This window comes from Sus scrofa, chromosome 11 (assembly GCF_000003025.6).
Source record: "Sus scrofa isolate TJ Tabasco breed Duroc chromosome 11, Sscrofa11.1, whole genome shotgun sequence".
NCBI classification, from domain to species: Eukaryota; Metazoa; Chordata; class Mammalia; order Artiodactyla; family Suidae; genus Sus; species Sus scrofa.
In genome coordinates, this window is record NC_010453.5 from 1,117,962 (window position 1) to 1,135,999 (window position 18,038).

Here is an 18,038-nt window from a genome sequence, read left to right on the forward strand (position 1 = left end):
CATGCCCTTTCTCAAACACTACGCACACGCCAGGAGTTCTCGCTGCGGAGAAGCAGGTTAAGGACCCAGCGTGGTCTCTGCGGTGGCTCGGATCACTGCAGAGGTGCAGGCTCTACCCGGACTCCCACACAGCGGGTTAAGGATCTGGCGTTGGCACAGGTGCAGCACAGGTTGCGCCTGCAGCTCAGATTCAACCCCTGGCCTGAGGACTTCCACATGCTGCCAGTGCAGCCACCAAAAAAAAAGAGACGGAACACTCGAGACACAGGGACCACAGGGGGGCAACCTCTTGGTTCCCATCTGGAAGCTTACGATGTGGACAGTGTGTCGACGGTGCCTGCGATGGGTTGCATCATGTCCCCTGACGTTCGTACGTTTCAGTCCGAACCCCTGGGGCCTCAGAACATGATCTTATCTGGAAACAGACTCTTTCAGCCGTAATTAAAGTCAGCTCGGGTCCTTTGGGGGGGCCCCGGATGCAGGGCGGCTGGTGCTCCCCACACGAGGGGAGATCTGGACACAGAGACGCAGGCGTGGAGATGAAGTGGAGGCCAGGGTGGTGCACCCACGGGCCGAGGCACAGCCAAGGCTGCCGGGACCCGGACGCGCCCTCCCAGATTCAGAAGGAAACGCCTACCCACACTGGACCTCAGGCTTCAGGCCTCCCGGATCCTGAGAGACCGTTTCTGCTGTTTGAGCCACTAGGTCTGCGGTGTTTCGTTACAGCAGCGCCGACACACAAACACAGGGGTTCGAGCGCATCCCCTTGTTCACGACGAGGGAACAGGCCCCTCGTGCTAAATGGAGAGGCGACACCCCAGTTCAGCCCCCCTGGAGCTGGGCAAACGTGCTAAACGGCAGGACACCGACCGTGACCCATGTCCTCACACCAGCACAGGGGACAGAGCCTACGCTCCAGCCCGCGCAGCAGGAGGGGAAAACACCAGAAAAGCTGCGTCTCCACTGACCGGTACACACAGACGACGCCCCACAGGGTGACATGAGAGACGCGGTCGAAGTAAAGGGAACCGTTACCTCTGTCCAGTACTGCTGTTTGGCTTCTGTGTCCATGTGGGCAAAGCCGCCCAGGACGAGCGCCTTCATCAGCGCCCTCTGCACAGGACTGGACAAGAAATTCAGAGGCGGGCTGCGGCTTGCAAACTGCTTAGCTAGGCTCCACCAGTTTTCACACTGAATCACTAAGTTTGCCCTACAGGGAGAAGCAACAACAACAAAACAAAACACAGGGAGAAGTGTTTGCGTGTACACTCAGCAAACGGAAGTGCAAGGTCGCTGCACGGAACTCATTCTCCAAGCCCAGCGCAGTAACCTTGGTACAGACTTTGGAGTCACACAAGGGCGCATTCAAACCTAATTCGCTGTTGGTGGATTATTATCCGTTTCCTGTTCTGTAGAAGAAAGCTAACGGCAGTAATAACAGCCCTAAACCTCCTGGCTGAGACCGCTGTGATGATTAAATGAGATGATGCATGTGAAATGTCTGGAACAGTACCTAGTAAATTCTAAGCGTAGCCAATGTACCTAGTACATTGTAAATGTACTACAATGACAGCAGTAATAACAGTAAGAAAACTATGAACAGTTCCAGAATGTGTCCTAGAAAGCAATGAAAATTTTACTTGGCAAAACTAAATTCTACCAATTACTACTCAGTAAATACTCAGTATTTCTCATCTTTAAAATGGGATAATACTAATGGAATACCTGAAAACTCAAGTAAGACTATTCCCTATTTTAAAGTGCTTTTAAAACTGTAAATAACTGGAGCTCCAAGTTATTGGTGACCAAGGACTCACTGATGTCACTGCTGTGGCATGGGTTCAATCCCTGGACCAGGAACTTCCTCAGGCCATGGGCCCCTCCCCCCAAAAAAACCCACACACCCACACCCCCCCCCCCCGGGTAAATTACTAAAATACATGAGCTCACACGACTCCTGGATGCCACACCTCCTGAACACTCCCTGCAGCCTCAACCACAACCTGGAGGAGCCCAATTTGCTTCTGTAACACCGGTTACGACCCATCTTTTGAAACACACTGACCCCAAAGTGCAGGGTCCAACCCGGACCTCGGGACCCTGTGGCCGCTGGCCACAGACGGGACCCCCGTCAGCTCACCTCTCCCTTCTCTCCACCAGGGTGACCAGCAGCTGCACGGTGTCGTTTGCAAGGTCCTGCTCGCTGCTGCACACCGACAGGTTGCTGATGACTTTCTGCAGGAGGTAGCCGACCACCCACTGGGAGCCCTCCGTGTCCGCCCCAAAGGCCGCACTGAAGGGCACGCTTATCTGCAGAGAGGGAGGTGAAGGTCAGAGAGACAGACGTGCTGTGCGGCTACAAACCCGCAGAGAAATCAAACGGAAATCCCGACGACACCTCGAGAACTGCCTGTTGCACAGCCACTTCCTAAATGGATTCATTTCCAAAAGTCCCAAAAGGACGGCTTCGACCCCGGAGGTTTCCCATGTGATTTTCCCATCAGCCTCAATACTGTCGTGTCATCAACGCAGGGACGTGCTGCCACCAAGCACAAAGCACAGAAACCAATCCGTCCCCACACAGTGCGGGGAACTCAGCAGCGGCTACTCGCACCGGCAGAACTGAATGCTACTCGAAGCACGGGGACGGGGCGGCGGGCCAGCCACGCGGCGCTCTCCGCACGGAAGGCGCTGGGCTCTGGCTTACTCTGGCGAGAAAATCCCCAAGGAAAAGGCCTCCCTTCCGCCCTGCCCGTCCTCCCGAATCCCAGCCAAGGCACTTTTGCATCCTGACCTGATCGTACAGTTTCTCATCCACCAGGAGGTAAGTCTTTGCCCAGCGCTTTAGAAACCAAACGATATCCTTGCCCATCTGAGGGCTCAGGAGGTGAGTGAGAGCCGCTCTCACGGCTCGAGATTCAACTTCCGAAACTCGCAGAACCGCAGAAAACAGCCTGAGGGGAGAAAGGAGATCATTTACTCTTCCATCTGGTTCGTGGGTGTCTGACCACAGGCTTTTCTTCCAGGTCCTTTTCCGGCTCCTGACTCTGCAATTTTTGTCCCGAGGGTCCTGGACCGACGGCCTGTTTGACGGCTGACCTTTCGGGAAGCAGGAAAGGCAACGGGAAGGAACTCTCCTGGCCAGAGATGCCCTTCCAGGCGGCTGGAAGCGCGGGCGGGATCCTAGCGCTGCCGCCCACAGGGATTTTCCGGGTTCGAAGGGGAGAGACGCGCACACACGAAGTTGAGAGCAAACGCTGCTCCAGACGGGCATGGGCGGCCCTGTGCTGTGTCTGCACACCGGTCACGCTAGGGCGGGGGCTGGGAAGGGGCTTCTCGAGAATGTTTGGAATACGGAGTCTCGTCTCTTAAGTCTGATAGTCCTTTTCAGCTCCTCACAAACCTGATTTGCGATGGTCTTTAAAATGAAAATGTTGCTATAAAAATTACCTACACAGGTGCACACAGTGTCCTTTCTACGCTAGACAACGCCCCACAGCGCGAGACGCAGTTAAGGAAGAGAGGCCTTTGTTCGGGGCTTAGGAGGGCAGCCCAAGCGGCTGCAAGTTCACTCGGCTTCAGCTGAAAGGCAAAGACACGAAGGGACATCAGGGACACGGCAGGGGCGCTCCCGCGCTTCTGCGCCAGGACGGGGGCCACGTCCTCATCCCGCACGCAGCCCTGGCCCTCCGACCGGCCGCCTCGCCGGACCGCACCGCCCGCGCCGGGTCTGCCCGGCCCGAGGCAGCCCTTTCCTTGGAGCGCCCCTCACCTGGGGGCCTCCGGGTTCCAGAAGCTCTGCTCTCCGCCCTGTGCTACACACACGCCCCTGCGGCACCCTGTGCCACCGGAGCTCAAGTGGCTAGAACTGATTTTAAAGTCCCGATGCACTGGGACTTACCTACCACGGCGTCCTGGTACCAACAGCACCCATGTGAAAAACAGACAACTTTTTCTTTAACAGTTGGAAACGTCACACTGTTTCTTTTTTCCTTAAATTTTTATTTTTATTTCCCCACAGAATATGATCTTAAATAAATTTTTATACTCATTTTATCGATCACACATACACTTCTCTGAAACAAGTATGTATGTGCAGATATTAAAATATAATTTTAAAACATTTCCCATGATAATAAGACTGTATTAAAAATGTCTTCTGGATTGAGTTATCATTACAAGACTTATTAGAACACAATTCAGCAGAATATAACACAAATCTGAATAAGTTATTAAACATCATTTATTAAAAGACTTTATGTACAATACATGGAATATAGACATTTTATAACTAAAAATGAAATATAACTGAAAAATTGTGAATAAATATACTGTACACTTGGAACCTATAATGGAGTAAACCAACTACAATTTTTAAAATTCAAGTAAATAAAATTTTATTTATAAGATTAATACGACGGTTTTATTTTTCCAAAGTAGTCCATGTATCTGTCTCATCTGCTTTCTGATTTTCATTTTTATAGGTATAAGCACTGAGAAAACACATTCACATTGGTAAGTGGAAGGCATTGTTAAAACAACAGAGTCCCTTGATTATCTGAACTTCTTGCCAGTTCAAACATCAGAGATCTATCATCCAAAAAAAAACAGAACAAAACGGGGGGGGGGGGGAATCTTTTTATGGCCACACCCACAGCATATGGAGGTTCCCAGACCAGGGGTCAAATCAGACCTACAGCTGCCGGCCTGCACCACAGCTCACGGCAACGCCGGATCCTTAACCCACTGAACAAGGCCAGGGCATCCTCATGGACAGGTGGTTGGATCCGCTTCCGCTGTGCCACGGGAACTCCCCCCAAATTATCTTTAATAACATGAGGAGGGACAGCTTGACTGGCTCCCCCGCAGCGCTAGCTTCGCGAGGGCTTTCCGGGCCGTCCGGCGCTCCGCCGGCGCTGAGCTCTGCAGGCTGCGCACGCTGCCCACCCGCCGCCCAAGGCTCAGAACAAGGGACAGCTTCTGCCTGCTTCGTAGAGTGGGGGGGAGGTTCAGGGAGAGAGGGCACAGAGGGTCCCCAGGGCACAAACTGGGGGCTTCCCAAGCCTCCCCTGGCCCTCCCCGACAGTGCTCCTCAGTCAGAAGCCCTGGTGGCCCTGCTCTCCAGCTCCACTCCTGCCCACCGAGCCGTGATGCCCTGCAATCTGCCTGCCGCAAGGGTGGTCAGCGCAGGCTCCCACCGCCAGCCCTTACACCACCTCTGTGCCCGCTTCAGCGCAAAGCATTGCGCCCACCCGCTTCTCCATCTTCAGCCGACCCTCCCCCAACGGCTGCCCTCAAGCAACCTGGCAGGCATGGCAACACCCTGGCACAGTCTGCGGTACCCTCAGAGCTGGGCCCAGGGGAGGCGAAGAGAGAGTGACGGACAGCCCACATGTGCTTTCAACCTGCTGCCATCCCAAGACGAGCACCCCAGTCCGACTCCGTTCTTAAGCATGCCAAGGACAGGCCCACACTTGCCTGATTCATCTTGGGCCACCTTTGCGTTTCACAAACCGAAAGCTGGCACCCTGAGTCGGAGCTTCCTTTCGCTGCCCACGGCCTCTAGGACCAGCTCTGGTCTGGACAGCCGCCACCCGGCTCCTGCTCACTGCACTCAGCCCCTAACTGGTCTCCCCGCTGCACCCCGGCCCCTGGCGGTGCACTCCCGCTGCAGCAAAGCCCACTGTCCAGCACCTAGGTTGCTCCTCTCCTCCAGACCCTACAAGGGGACCCTACAAGGGCACCCACGTCACTCAGAGCAAACGCCAAAGACAGGACCTCACCTGGCTTCCCTCTGGTTTCTCCTCTCACACCGCCTCCTACCAACGCCACGGGCCTCTGCTCGGCCCACAGGGCAGCTCCCGCCACTCCCTGCTCAAGCCAGGCCCCTGGCTGCTCCTCCTGAAGCGCCCACGGGCTCCCTCACCGACCTCAAGCTTTGGTTCACGGGTCTCCTTGTAAGGAAGATCACGCTGGTGGCAGCGTCTCACCCGCGGTCTGCACCCCTGACCCTCAATCCCCGTTGCCCTCCGCAGCACACACCGCAGCCTCTGCTTGCGCCGCCTTCTGCCCTACAAGGAGCGCTTGTGCTGTTCTGCTCGCTGATGTATCCCCAAGGCCTGGAACAGCACCTGCTCCCCAGTAGGCATTCCACAGTTATCATCAAATGACACTTTCTTCAAGACACGTCAACTGCTTCTTTAGTAAACAAGGCTGGTCCCTTCCCGCCAGTCAATTTCACACGAATTCCTTGGACTGGAAAACAAGGGCGACTTTTTGTTGTTGCAACCCCCCTGCCTCAACCCTGCACAGCCTGCGCTCTCAGCCACCAAAATGCTTGGGCCCCCACAATGATGCCCAAGAATGGCAAAAACTGAAAAAGCACTCCTGGGGGTGCTGCCCAGAAGGGCACAAGGCAGAGGATAGCAGGGCAGCACCAGGAAAGGAACGGCCTTGGAAACTCACTTTCACCCGAACCAAACCAAAGCAGCCCCTGCATCTCACACTTACAGTAACGGGACTGCAGCTTCCTGACTTCAAGTAAGAAACTGCAAGACTAAAGGAAGTACATTCTCAAACATTTCCTTAATATTAGCTTAACAGTTCGATTTTTAAACTATTTTGTCTTTTTTTTTTTTCCTTGAGCCGCATCAGCACCACATGGAGGTTCCCAGGCCAGGAATCAAATCAGAGCTGTAGCTGTCTGCCTACACCACAGCCACCCCAATCCTTAACCTTCTGAGCTGCATCTGCGACCTACACCACAGCTCACCCCAATCCTTAACCTTCTGAGCAAGGCCAGGGATCAAACCTGCATCCTCAATGATACTAGTCGGGTTCGTTAACCTCTGAGCCACAACAGGAACGCCAACAATTCGATTTTTGAAAGAATCGTATTTTCCATTGTCCAGGTTTAAGTGACGTCCATGTATTTTGCATTAGAATAAAAGGAATGAGAGGACAGCACCTCGTCTGACTACTTCCTTTGTAACTGACCAAACCAGTGCTGTTCCAGGAGGACCTCTGCCTGCAACCCCAATTTAAACTACAGCAAAGTGCTAGAACTTGAGATGCTGTGTCCCAACCCACTTTAGGAGAGTCTCCTGGGTCAGGGGCACCCCCTTCAACCTCACCCTTAGGAATTCATGGAAGTGCTGTCACTCCTCTCGGGAAGGGCAAAGCGGAAGCTCCCGGGGCGGGGGGTGGAGGGAAGGCCATTGCGCCAGCAGGTCAGCCAGCAGGTCTAAAGGTTCACACTCTCAGGACAGATACCTCTGCTCCCTGGGAGACGAGGGAGCCACTGGAAAGTCGCTTCCACTTCAGGGACAATAAACACGTGTTAACGTTCACCTGGCCTTGGGGCCGGACCTGCATGAGCGCAGCTTCCTGAAGGTCAAGGGATGACCTTGTAGGGATCAGACGGAACGTCCCTTCCAAGCCTGACTGCACTGACAGTAACTCCACACTGGCTTCTATCGGTCCTGGACGCAGCCGTCAGGGCTCCCGGGAGCGGCCCTGCTTACTTACATATGCTGAGTGCACGTGGCCTTGTCTGCTTCCAGGCTCTGCCCGGCTTCCCTCTCCCTGCCAGTGCAGCCGTCTCCCCACCCACCCGGAACTTACAGAACAGAAGAAATCACAGAAGCACAACTATGAAGGTCACATTACCTAATCACAGAATCTGTGCTGTTGTACCCTGGGATGGAGGAAGCCTTTTCTCCCGGAGATCCCAAAATTTGAAGGGTTGTGTTAATGTCAACTTCAGATGAATGCTTAATGGAATATTCCATTATTTCTGGAGGTATTAGTGGAGTCTCTCCCTGAGTATCATCAGCTAAGAGGTAGCCTTCGGATTAAAAAAAAATTAAAAACAAACAATTAACAGTCTTCACTTACCAAACTGCACTACAAACGTTTTCAAACTTATCTGATACATGTGCGCGCGCGCACACACACACACACACACACACACACCCCATATAAACTGATGTAAAAGTAAAGGATAAATGTTAATATAGTAATTTCAAGATTGATGAGAAGAAATATTCTAAGATAATTAACCCTCAAAAATACAGAAAAGGACAAAGGAAAAATGTGGTTTTTTGTTTGTCTTTTTGCCATTTCTAGGCTGCTCCCGCAGCATATGGAGGTTCCCGGGCTAGAGGTCCAATCGGAGCTGTAGCCACCGGCCTCCAAAGACAAAAGTTTTATTCACCAATTTTAAAATTCACACCGACAAAATTTACTACCTCTTAATAATTTTCAGTAATATGTTCTCTAAAGTTAATGGGACTTCTATTGTCTTTATCAAAAATCAATACTTTGGGGAGTTCCCGTTGTGGCGCAGTGGTTAACGAATCCGACTAGGAACCATGAGGTTGCGGGTTCAATCCCTGGCCTCGCTCAGTGGGTTAAGGATCCGGCGTTGCCGTGAGCTGTGGTGTAGGTTGCAGACGCGGCTTGGATCCCACGTTGCTGTGGCTCTGGCGTAGGCCGGCGGCTACAGCTCCGATTGGACCCCTAGCCTGGGAACCTCCATATGCCGCGGGAGCGGCCCAAAGAAATGGCAAAAAGACAAAAAAAAAAAAAAAAAAAAAAAAAGGCAGAAACCCTGACAATATGACTCTTGAGGAAGCCCCTACATGAACACACAACTGCCCAGACCACCCTCAGCTCCAAACCTCAATGGTCCCTACGTCTCAGCTTCCTCGTGGTGGCAGAGGACAGCATGAGCAACAGTAGCAGTAACCCGCTAATGCTTCACGTTCAGGGGCGACTGTGACTTCCACGTATCACATTTCGAATGGAACAGGCCCCGGACGCCTGCCGGCCAGCATGTCAAAGAAATGCAGCCACAGCTCTGTGACCTCCGGTGGTCACACCCAAACCTCACCCAAGACCACTGATGAGCTGCCACCTTAACACACGCAGCGTGTCTTAGGGCTCAGGCTGCCTGGCTGCAGTGCCGTTAGAAAGAAGGAGCCGACCCACCTGTAACTAAAATCAGCCAGTGGATATCTTCGTACAGATCATCCAGCGTCTTGCTGTCGACGGAGCGCGAGGCGGGGGCGGCCAGGAGCTGCTGCTGCTGCCGCTGCAACTGCCCGTGCAGCCTCGTCACTCTTTCTTCTAACAAACTGCAAGAGGGAGAGGTCAGCGGCTTCCCGACGCTCCGTCCGCAAAGCCCTAGAACAACTTACAGCTCCCACTTTGACACACGGTAAATTAAGGGGTTAGCCCAGGACACATGTACAAGCGTATTTATTATATGCGCAACGTTCTCGCAGCACTGTCAGAAGTGCGACTTATTGCTGATGGCCCAGAACTGAAACACTGCTTTGCAGACAGTCAGGTTTACAACAGGCGCGGGAAAAGTGGTCGCTCGGCGTTTTTACTGACAGGGGTCGAGTGGTTTCTCACCCCCGTTTCCATCATCTCTGCCGTCTATGCTGTGGTGCCTGGGCTCCAAATGTATGAGCCGAGGAGGGCGACCAGCGTGAGGTTCCGCCCACCTGCCCCATGTGCTCTCCGGGGAGCTGAGACCAGAGGGGACTTGCTCTGCGGGGCGGCTGCGGACCGCGGGTACCTTGTCAGCAGAGGTACGCAGTGCTCTGCGGCGATCCGGCCGAGCATCCCCACACTGGCGAGCTGGTCCGAGAACTGGTCGCGATCGTCCTCTTGCAGCTCGCTGATCTCTTCTTCCTCGCGGGAGGCCACGCCGTTGGCGGTCTGTCATTGACACAAGGGGCAGAGGCTGAGCTAGTTCCCACCCTCGGCACCGCCCAGCCTTCAAGCGCAGCTGCCTGGGCACGGCTACCCAGCCACGCTGACGCCCAGGCAGCCACCAAAGGGGGACAACCGCAAAGAAAGAAGGCGGAGCCATCACCCCACTCGCCCCTCACGGGTAAGCACAGCCAAGCACACGCCCGCACCCCGCCTCCCCCAGCAGAGAACCTCACGTCTGGACCCGAAGATCCAGGTTCCTCGGGATGGTACCTGACAACCGGGCAGCCGCGGCGGGGGCCGGAAGCTGCAGCGGCGGGAGGCTAAGGCGAGCCCCTAGAACGGGCCTGCTGAGGCTTCTGCTCTGCGCTCGGGGCTCTGGGCCACCCCCTGGCGCGGTGCCTGCGAGCACCGAGGCCTGCGGGACTCACCAAATTCCGCGTGCCGTCTGGAGCGGCGAGGTGGCACTGGACATAGGAGTTGAAAACCTGAACCGCGTGCTGCGTGAAGAAGCCCTTGTGGAAGTGCGCGTCGTCTTGGACCAGCGTCAGCCAGGACTCCAGCAGCCTGTCGTAGGCTTCCATGTAAGCCATGTCATCCTTATCCAGCTGGGGGAGAGCAGAGCCACGGAGCGAGTGGCCAGAGTGCAAGGGCCGCCGCGGACGGGAGCGGGGCAGCTCCCCCCTAACAGAGGACCCCGAAGGCCACGGAGCGAGTGGCCAGAGTGCAAGGGCCGCCGCAGACGGGAGCGGGCAGCTCTCCCTTAACAGAGGACCCCGAAGGCCACGGAGCGAGTGGCCAGAGTGCAAGGGCCGCCGCGGACGGGAGCGGGCAGCTCTCCCCTAACAGAGGACCCCGAAGGCCACTCGAGGACCAGGCTGACGGAGCTGGCCTGACAAGTAACCATCGACTCAGACACTGCAGGACCGCCGTGCAGCCTGCTCATCAAACTTTCTAAATTCCTAGGCAACCAGAACTGATGCTTATTCTGGTACAAGACTGGCTGCTCTGCTTTGCAGACCAATGTATTTTCAAACAAATCTAATACGAACGTTTCTCCATAGCCAAGAAGAGAACAGTGCGACTACCCTAAGAGTAAATGATTTTAGAAAACAGTCGCTGCTCAACATCTTATAAAAAAACCAGAAAGGCAAGGCATGGCCTCCCGGAAGCCTGAGGAGGGCACCGAGGCAGAAAGAACAGTCTGGGAGACCCAAGCAGGGTGCCCGTGGGTCTCAGAGGACAGATGCAGGGAGGGCAGCGGCTGGCCGAGGGGCAGGCTGCTGTCCGGGTCCCAACCAGAGGGTGTGCAGGACGGAGCCCCGTTTTAACAGATACGAGACTACCTACAGGAACTGGCTGCACTTCTTTATCCTCGGAGTGACTCCGAGTATAAATCTGACCAAGGGGAGAACTCTAACCGCTGGTAGGGAAACGGAAGATGAGGCGAAGAGACGCACATGTAAACGCAGCCCGAACGCAGCCGTGCTGCCGGGTTAGAATGCAGCAGCTGAAGCGGCCACACCACCCGCGGCAGCCTACAGATTTAAGGCGACACTCTTCACAGAACCAGAACAAATCATCCAAAATGTACAGGCAACCACGAAAGAGCAGCGCGACCAAAGGACTTCTCAGAAAATGCACAAAGTTGGAGGCATAACTGACCCACATTTTAGTCTACACCACAAAGCCACAGATACCAAAACAATGTTTCGCGGGCACAAAAACAAACACATGGATCAAGGGAACAAAGAGAGACCCCAGAAATAAACTCACAGCCTATGAGCAATCAGTCTTCGACAAAGGAGGCAAGAACATACAATGGGGAGAAGACAGTCTCTTCAGCAAGTGGTGCTGGGAAAATTGGACAGACGCACATCAGTCAATGACGTGAAAACACGCCCTCACACCATGCACAAAAATAAACTCAAAATGGCTTCAAGACCCAAATATAAAACATCTTAAAACTCCCAAAAAGAGGCAAAATATTCTCTGACATAAATGGTAGCAAGGTTTTCTTAGGTCAGTTCCCATGGCAACAGAAATAAAAACAAAATGAGCAATTCCAATGTCTAAGCTTTTGCACAGCAAAGGAAACCATCAGCAAAACAAAAGGATAACCTGCAACCTGGCTGAAAATACTTGCGAATAGTGTGACCAGCAAGGGCTTCACCCCTAAAATATACAAGCAGCTCATACAACTCAAAACAAAAACAACCCAATCAAAAAAAAAAATGGGCAGGAGTTCCCATCGTGGCGCAGCAGAAACGAATCCGACTGGGAACCATGAGGTTGCGGGTTCGATCCCTGGCCTTGCTCAGTGGGTTAAGGATCCGGTGTTGCCGTGAGCTGTGGTGTAGGGTGAAGACGCGGCTCGGATCCAGCGTTGCTGTGGCTCTGGCGTAGGCCAGTGGCTACAGCTCCGACTCAACCCCTAGCCTGGGAACCTCCATGTGCTGCGGGAGTGGCCCTCAAAAGGCAAAAAAACCAAAAAAAACAAAAAAAAAAAAAAAACAAAAAAAGGACAAGAGACAACAAGGACTGATGAAAACCTGGAGAAAAGAACACTTGTGAAATTGGTTCAGGTACTGTCAGAAAAACACGGAAGTTCCTCAAAAAGTTAAAAATAAGGAGTTCCCGTCGTGAACTGGTGCAGCAGAAACGAATCCGACTGGGAACCATGAGGTTGCAAGTTCAACCCCTGGCCTCGCTCAGTGGGTTAAGGATCCGGCGTTGCCGTGAGCTGTGGTGTAGGTCGCAGACGCAGCTTGGATCCCGCGTGGCTGTGGCTCTGGCGTAGGCCGGCGGCTACAGCTCCGATTGGACCCCAAGTCTGGGAACCTCCATATGCCGTGGGTGCAGCCCTAAAAAGGTTTATAAATAAATAAATAAATAAATAAATCTGCCATATGATCCAGCAATTTGATTTCTCGGTATTTTCCAGAGGAGACAAAGACACTAATTCTAAAGATACCTGCACCCGGATGTTCACAGCATCTTCATCTCCAACAGCCAAGGCAGGGAAGGCACTGAAGTTTTTAAGATGCATGAACAAAGAAACTGTGGTATACTTAGATAATGGAATATTATTCAGCCATAAAAAATGAGGAACTTCCCACTTGCGGCAACATGAATGGACCTCGAGGGCCTTACGCCAAATGACGTGGTCAACAGAGAGCCAAATACCATATACTTTCCCTCCCATGTGGAATCTTAAGAGGTCAGATTTGGGGGTACAAGGGCTGGGACATGGGGGAGGGACACTGTAGGAAGGTGTGAAAAAAGCTAGGTCGGGATGTGGCGGACAGCAAGGCGACCATGGCCAGGACTGCTGCGCGGTGCTTGGGCCACAGGTGCTAAGAGCTCTCACCCAAAGGAGAAGGCCTTTTTCTTTTCTTCCTACTGTGTCTGAGAGGTGACAGATGTTAACCTACTGTGATCGTCACCTCACAACACCTGTAAATCAAAATCACAGCGTGTACCTTCAACTTATATTCTGGCATATGTGGTATCTCAGTCAAACTGGGGGGGGAGGGGAGAAAAGGAAATACAAATATAAAGGAATGAAGAGATGAATGTATGTATGTTGCTGAAAAAAACCGGTTATCCTTATGGAAAAACAATGTAATTGGATCCCAACTTGATGCCATATTCAAAATTAAATTCTAAGATGGAATGCACACCTTTTTTTTTCTTTTAGGGTCGCACCCGCACGCATCGGAGCTGCAGCTGCAACGCCAGACGGGAGCCATGTCTGTGACCTACACAACAGCTCATGACAACGCCGGATCCTTAACCCACGAGAGACACCAGGGATCGAACCTCTCCCCGCCCCCCGCCCCCCACCCCATCCTCATGGATACTAGTCAGATTCTTAACCCGGTAAGCCAAGAAGGGAACTCCAAAAGGCAAACTTTTAAAGCATTTAGAAGAAAACACAGGAAGGGAAGGTGTCTGAAACAGGTGCCTAATAAAGCAAATTATACAAGAAATGACAGTAAGTTCCACTACACTAAAGAGTATCTGTTCATCAAGTCAAAGTGCAGCACAATATCCATGACCGACCCTGGAATAGAGAGAAACGGTGAGCTCCAAACACAGCCTACAGATGAGGGGACCAGACTGCGCCAACCGTCATCTCTTACTCTCAGCAAGTGCACCGTGGCTCTGCCACGCGGTCAACCTGGGGAAGGAGGATACAGTTTGTGGGAACCCTGTACTAGCTTTGCAACTCTTCTTTAAATCTGAAATGCTTCCAAATTAAAAAAAAAAAAAAAAGATACCACAAAGCTAAAAGAGGAGCCACAAAACGAGGAGAAGACGCGTCAGCAACACAAACCAACGAGCAGGAAAGGAGCACACGAACCCCGCGAAGAGTCTCCACAGCCGGTGAGGAGAGGGCAAACCACCCGGCAGGGAACTGGGCAACGGACTAAAGAGCAGCTGCCAAGCGCAATCGCGGGGAGGCTGCGTTTAACGGCCGACGCGACGCTCCAGCTCAGGAGCACTGGGGACAGCAACGCAGCCACGTTCTACGCTCGGGGTCTGGCGGACGCTGCGAGTGACATGTGACAGCCCGGGTGCACGGAACGCGCCCGCACAGGCGAGGGGTGGCCTGAGCCCACACACACGCCGCCTTCGCTCCAACACCGCGCCTCCGAGGCTTGGACGCCGGGCAAACGCGCACGACTGTGCCGGGGGCGCGGGCAAGGAGGCTTCCTGAAACACCGCACTTTTTCACAAAGGGGCAAACACCCGCCCTCGGCCCGGCCTGCGCACACAAGGGCCAGAGGCCCGGAGCCACGGGCGCCTCTCCTGTGAGGCGGCAGAGGGACCAGCGCGCCAGTCACACTGGCCCCGGGAAGAGGCATCTGCTGGTGCCGCGGAGCGACGCGTGGTTTCCTCTCCGTGGGTGTCACGTATGACACAGTCGAGTCCTCTGCGGTGGCCCTGAGGACCGAGGAAGGGACACGGGGAATGGCCAAGCCACGCTCGCTGTGGGCGCAGCAGGAGGAGAGGCTGGCTTTACGCCTTCAGCAGAAGCCACCGCCACCGCCACCGCCGAGAGCGACGAGATGACCCCGACCGAGGACACCTGCGGCCTGTCCCTACTCCGTGCAAGGCCTCACGCGCCAGGTCTTACCGGGCTGTCCTGCCCCAAGAGACTGGTAAGGCATCTTAGGTGGCACTTGGAAGGGGCTCGGAAGGAAGAAGAGGGCATCTTCTAGGAGCTCGGCTGCCCGGGGCCCTGGGGCCGGCCCGCTCGGCGCAGTTTCCTCCCTCCCAGACAGAAAGGCACAGACACAACAGAAAAGCCGTCCACGCCTCTGGCCATTCCGCCCACAAGCCCCGACGCGAGACCCCATGACCACAGGCGGCCTGTCGGAGCCCCGGTCCCCGGACGCGGACTTAGGATGGGAACCGAATCCGAGGACACAGCCTCCTGCTCCTGCTGGAAACCAACACAAGGAACGCATCAAGCAAAGTGCGAGAAATCTGGCTGATGACAATTGGCAACTACGTCTCTCAGGCTGTCACAGAGACATGAAACCAGCTGAGCGCGCTGCCTGATACCTTGGCCCTGCTCCACGGCCACACTGGCCAACGCCCAGCCCCAAGCCGGGGCACGTGCCAGGGGGACGACGGCCCGAGCCCGCCACTCCGCTCATGCCCAGGGCCTGTCAGGCCTGCTGCCAGGAGGGCTTTCGAGAGGGGAGTGAGCTTAGGAGGCCACTTGACCTCACATTACTCCCTGTGGGAAGAGGGGGTGGAGGCACGTCAACACCCACCATGAACCTGCCAGGGTACAGAGGGGCGAGCCTGCAGCTCCTCGGCCGCAGGAAAAAAAATCTGCCTTTGTGTCTGGAAACTATTTGGGTATAAAAACAGGGGTTAATTGAAGCTTGGGAACGCTCCCCCTCTCTAACAGGGAACTGAATTTCAGATTAAAATCTAACAGTCCTGTATGATTCCAACCTCATGACATTCTGGAAAAGACGAACCACAGAGACAGGGGCAGAGCTCAGGGGATTTGGAAGGCAGAGAAACTCCTGCCTGAGCCTCTAGCGGTGGCTACGTCTTCACAGCCACAGGATGCCCAGCATCCTGACACAACCCACGGCTCTGGGCGGTGACCATGAGTCTGTGTAGTTTCACCGCTAGGAACACATGTGACCTCCGGTTGGGGCTCGCAGAGTGGGGTGGGGGGCGTGTGGGTTTGGGGAGGGGTGGGGGTATGGGAACTCCATATTTTCACTCGATTTTGCCATGAATCTAAAACCGCCCGAAGAAAATCAGTATGTGTGCATGTTCCTAACACCAATACTGAGCCAGGAAGCACACCAGGGAACTCTCCTGCTGGAGGAGCTCTACTCATCCGACTCTGGTGACGCAAAAACTCCAAATTAATTCCTAACTAAGACAGTGCTGTGGTGACTAGCAGATATGACCCATTCCACTACAACAGACTTTTTTCCTACCAAGTGCACGTGACCAACCTGACAACTAGAAATCATGCCTACAAAACGGGAAAGCTCCTTCTCCGACCACTGACATTCTCTCTGTATGTAAACGTAAGTCACATGGTTCAGCTGGAAAAGGTGTGCGATTCAGAGACGTAAAAAACGCAGTAAGACGGGTGTGGGCAGTGAACGCTCCCAAGGAATGCTTTCTTCCTTTTTCACTTTCTTCTTTTTCGGCCATGCCCACAGCATATGGGGGTTCCTGGCCAGGAATCAAATCAGAGCTGTGGCGAGATCTATGCCACAGCCACAGCACGCCAGATCCTCAACCCACTGAACGAGGCCAGGGATCGAACCCGCAACCTCACGGTTCCTGGTCGGATTCGCCTCCGCTGCACCACAAGGGGAACTCCAGAAGGTTTTATTTCTAAGAGATAACCCTGTTTAACTTTGTGTTTCCTATTTATAGCCTGAAGCTGTGGCTACTCAACTACCCTTACAAGGACTTGGAAATAAAAACACACTGAACCGAGATTGTAGAGGCTGGGAAAAGTGCCAAGAACACTGGCTAGGGGGCTCACCAGCAACGTTCATTTGCAAACATGATAAAAAAAAAAATCATTTGGCACAAATAACCTATGCAACATAAAATGTGCTTATAAAACAGAAGGGAGAAAAGCCCCGGGTACCTACAGGGAAGGGTTCCATCTAGATCCTGTTTCTATCTGGACGGCTGGCACAGCCGCTGGTTTTATGCTTCTTTACAGGGTTTATACACATACAAATCTTTTACTTTATCCAAACAAAGTATTACACAAGAAGTTTAAAATTTAGAGGCACTGTCACAACCCTCAGGACCAATGACAGATCAGATAAAGAACTGAGCAGTGTCAGACATTAATCAGAAAGGACATAAGAAAGATCAGAGACGGACAGACAGCCGTCCAGCGGTTTACGCCTGCTCCAAGCACTCCTCCTGGTGTGGCATCAGGACACGCAAAAACGGCAACACGGAGAACATCAGAGAAATGCCACGACCTCTCCATTTTAAAAAGGGAGCATTTAGAAGTCTCTGCATGTCAACTGGAAAAAAATTCACGCTGTCGTGAGCTGCCCGGCCAGCCCTCACAGCACAGAATTAATTTAGCTCCGGAGCATCTACGCAGCTGACAGCACCCTGGTTTCTGAAATCCTCCGAGACAAACTGACACACGGCACAGGCAGTGCAGCTGTTCGAAGGAGCCCTCGCTGGATCACTTAAAAAATCAACCCCGACAAAAACTCCAAGCGCCCCACTTGTCCTTCTCAGAGTTTGTAGATGCGACTCTCCTAGGCTGATACGATGCCTTCCTCTCGGAAACATACACACGGGTTTCCACATTCTTAATGCTAAAGATCCGGAAGGTCACAGCGCCCGGCGCGCGGCCGTGATCCATCAGTGTGTGCGGCGCGGAGTGGAGGCGGCAGCCCCTTCCCGAGGGGCTGGCCTCGCTGGCTCCCCTGACCACCTCCTCTGCCTCCTCACTCCAGGTTTCACTTCTGAAACCCTGGCCCAGGGGCTCAGGTTCCGTTTTAATGCTAGGACTGGAAGCAACACAAAAGGGACAACAGTCTCGACAGGAAGCGAGCTGTAACCTAAATCCACTGGGTGCTGTCTCAAGTGCAGGCCACGGAGAAAACAAACACTGGCTCCGTGCGGGACCTGACAGCAGACCGAAAACTCAGAGACAAGTCAGCCAACACTGCACGGCACAATGACAACCCAAGCAGATCTAAAGAAAACACCGACATTTTTTAAAGAACTTCTTTTAATAAGAGCCTATATTTAAGTTGTAAGAGTAACCAATTTTCTTC

General features: G+C 53.5%; 1 protein-coding gene across 7 annotated transcripts in view; it reads right to left on the reverse strand.

Moving 5' to 3' along the window:
* Positions 1-18,038, reverse strand: part of XPO4 (exportin 4) — a 103,875-nt gene that overhangs the window by 13,692 nt on the left and 72,145 nt on the right. For all 7 annotated transcript variants that reach the window (XR_002336598.1, XM_021065441.1, XM_021065440.1 and 4 more), the window contains 7 exons: positions 10,155-10,331; positions 9,587-9,729; positions 8,992-9,137; positions 7,669-7,846; positions 2,795-2,954; positions 2,141-2,310; positions 1,036-1,210 (listed from right to left, as the gene is read on the reverse strand). Coding sequence is in view for 6 of the 7 variants with exons in the window: in XM_021065441.1 (XP_020921100.1) it covers positions 1,036-1,210; positions 2,141-2,310; positions 2,795-2,954; positions 7,669-7,846; positions 8,992-9,137; positions 9,587-9,729; positions 10,155-10,331 (1,149 nt within the window). In the remaining variant the exon portion in view is untranslated. The remainder of the gene's footprint in view (positions 1-1,035; positions 1,211-2,140; positions 2,311-2,794; positions 2,955-7,668; positions 7,847-8,991; positions 9,138-9,586; positions 9,730-10,154; positions 10,332-18,038) is intronic.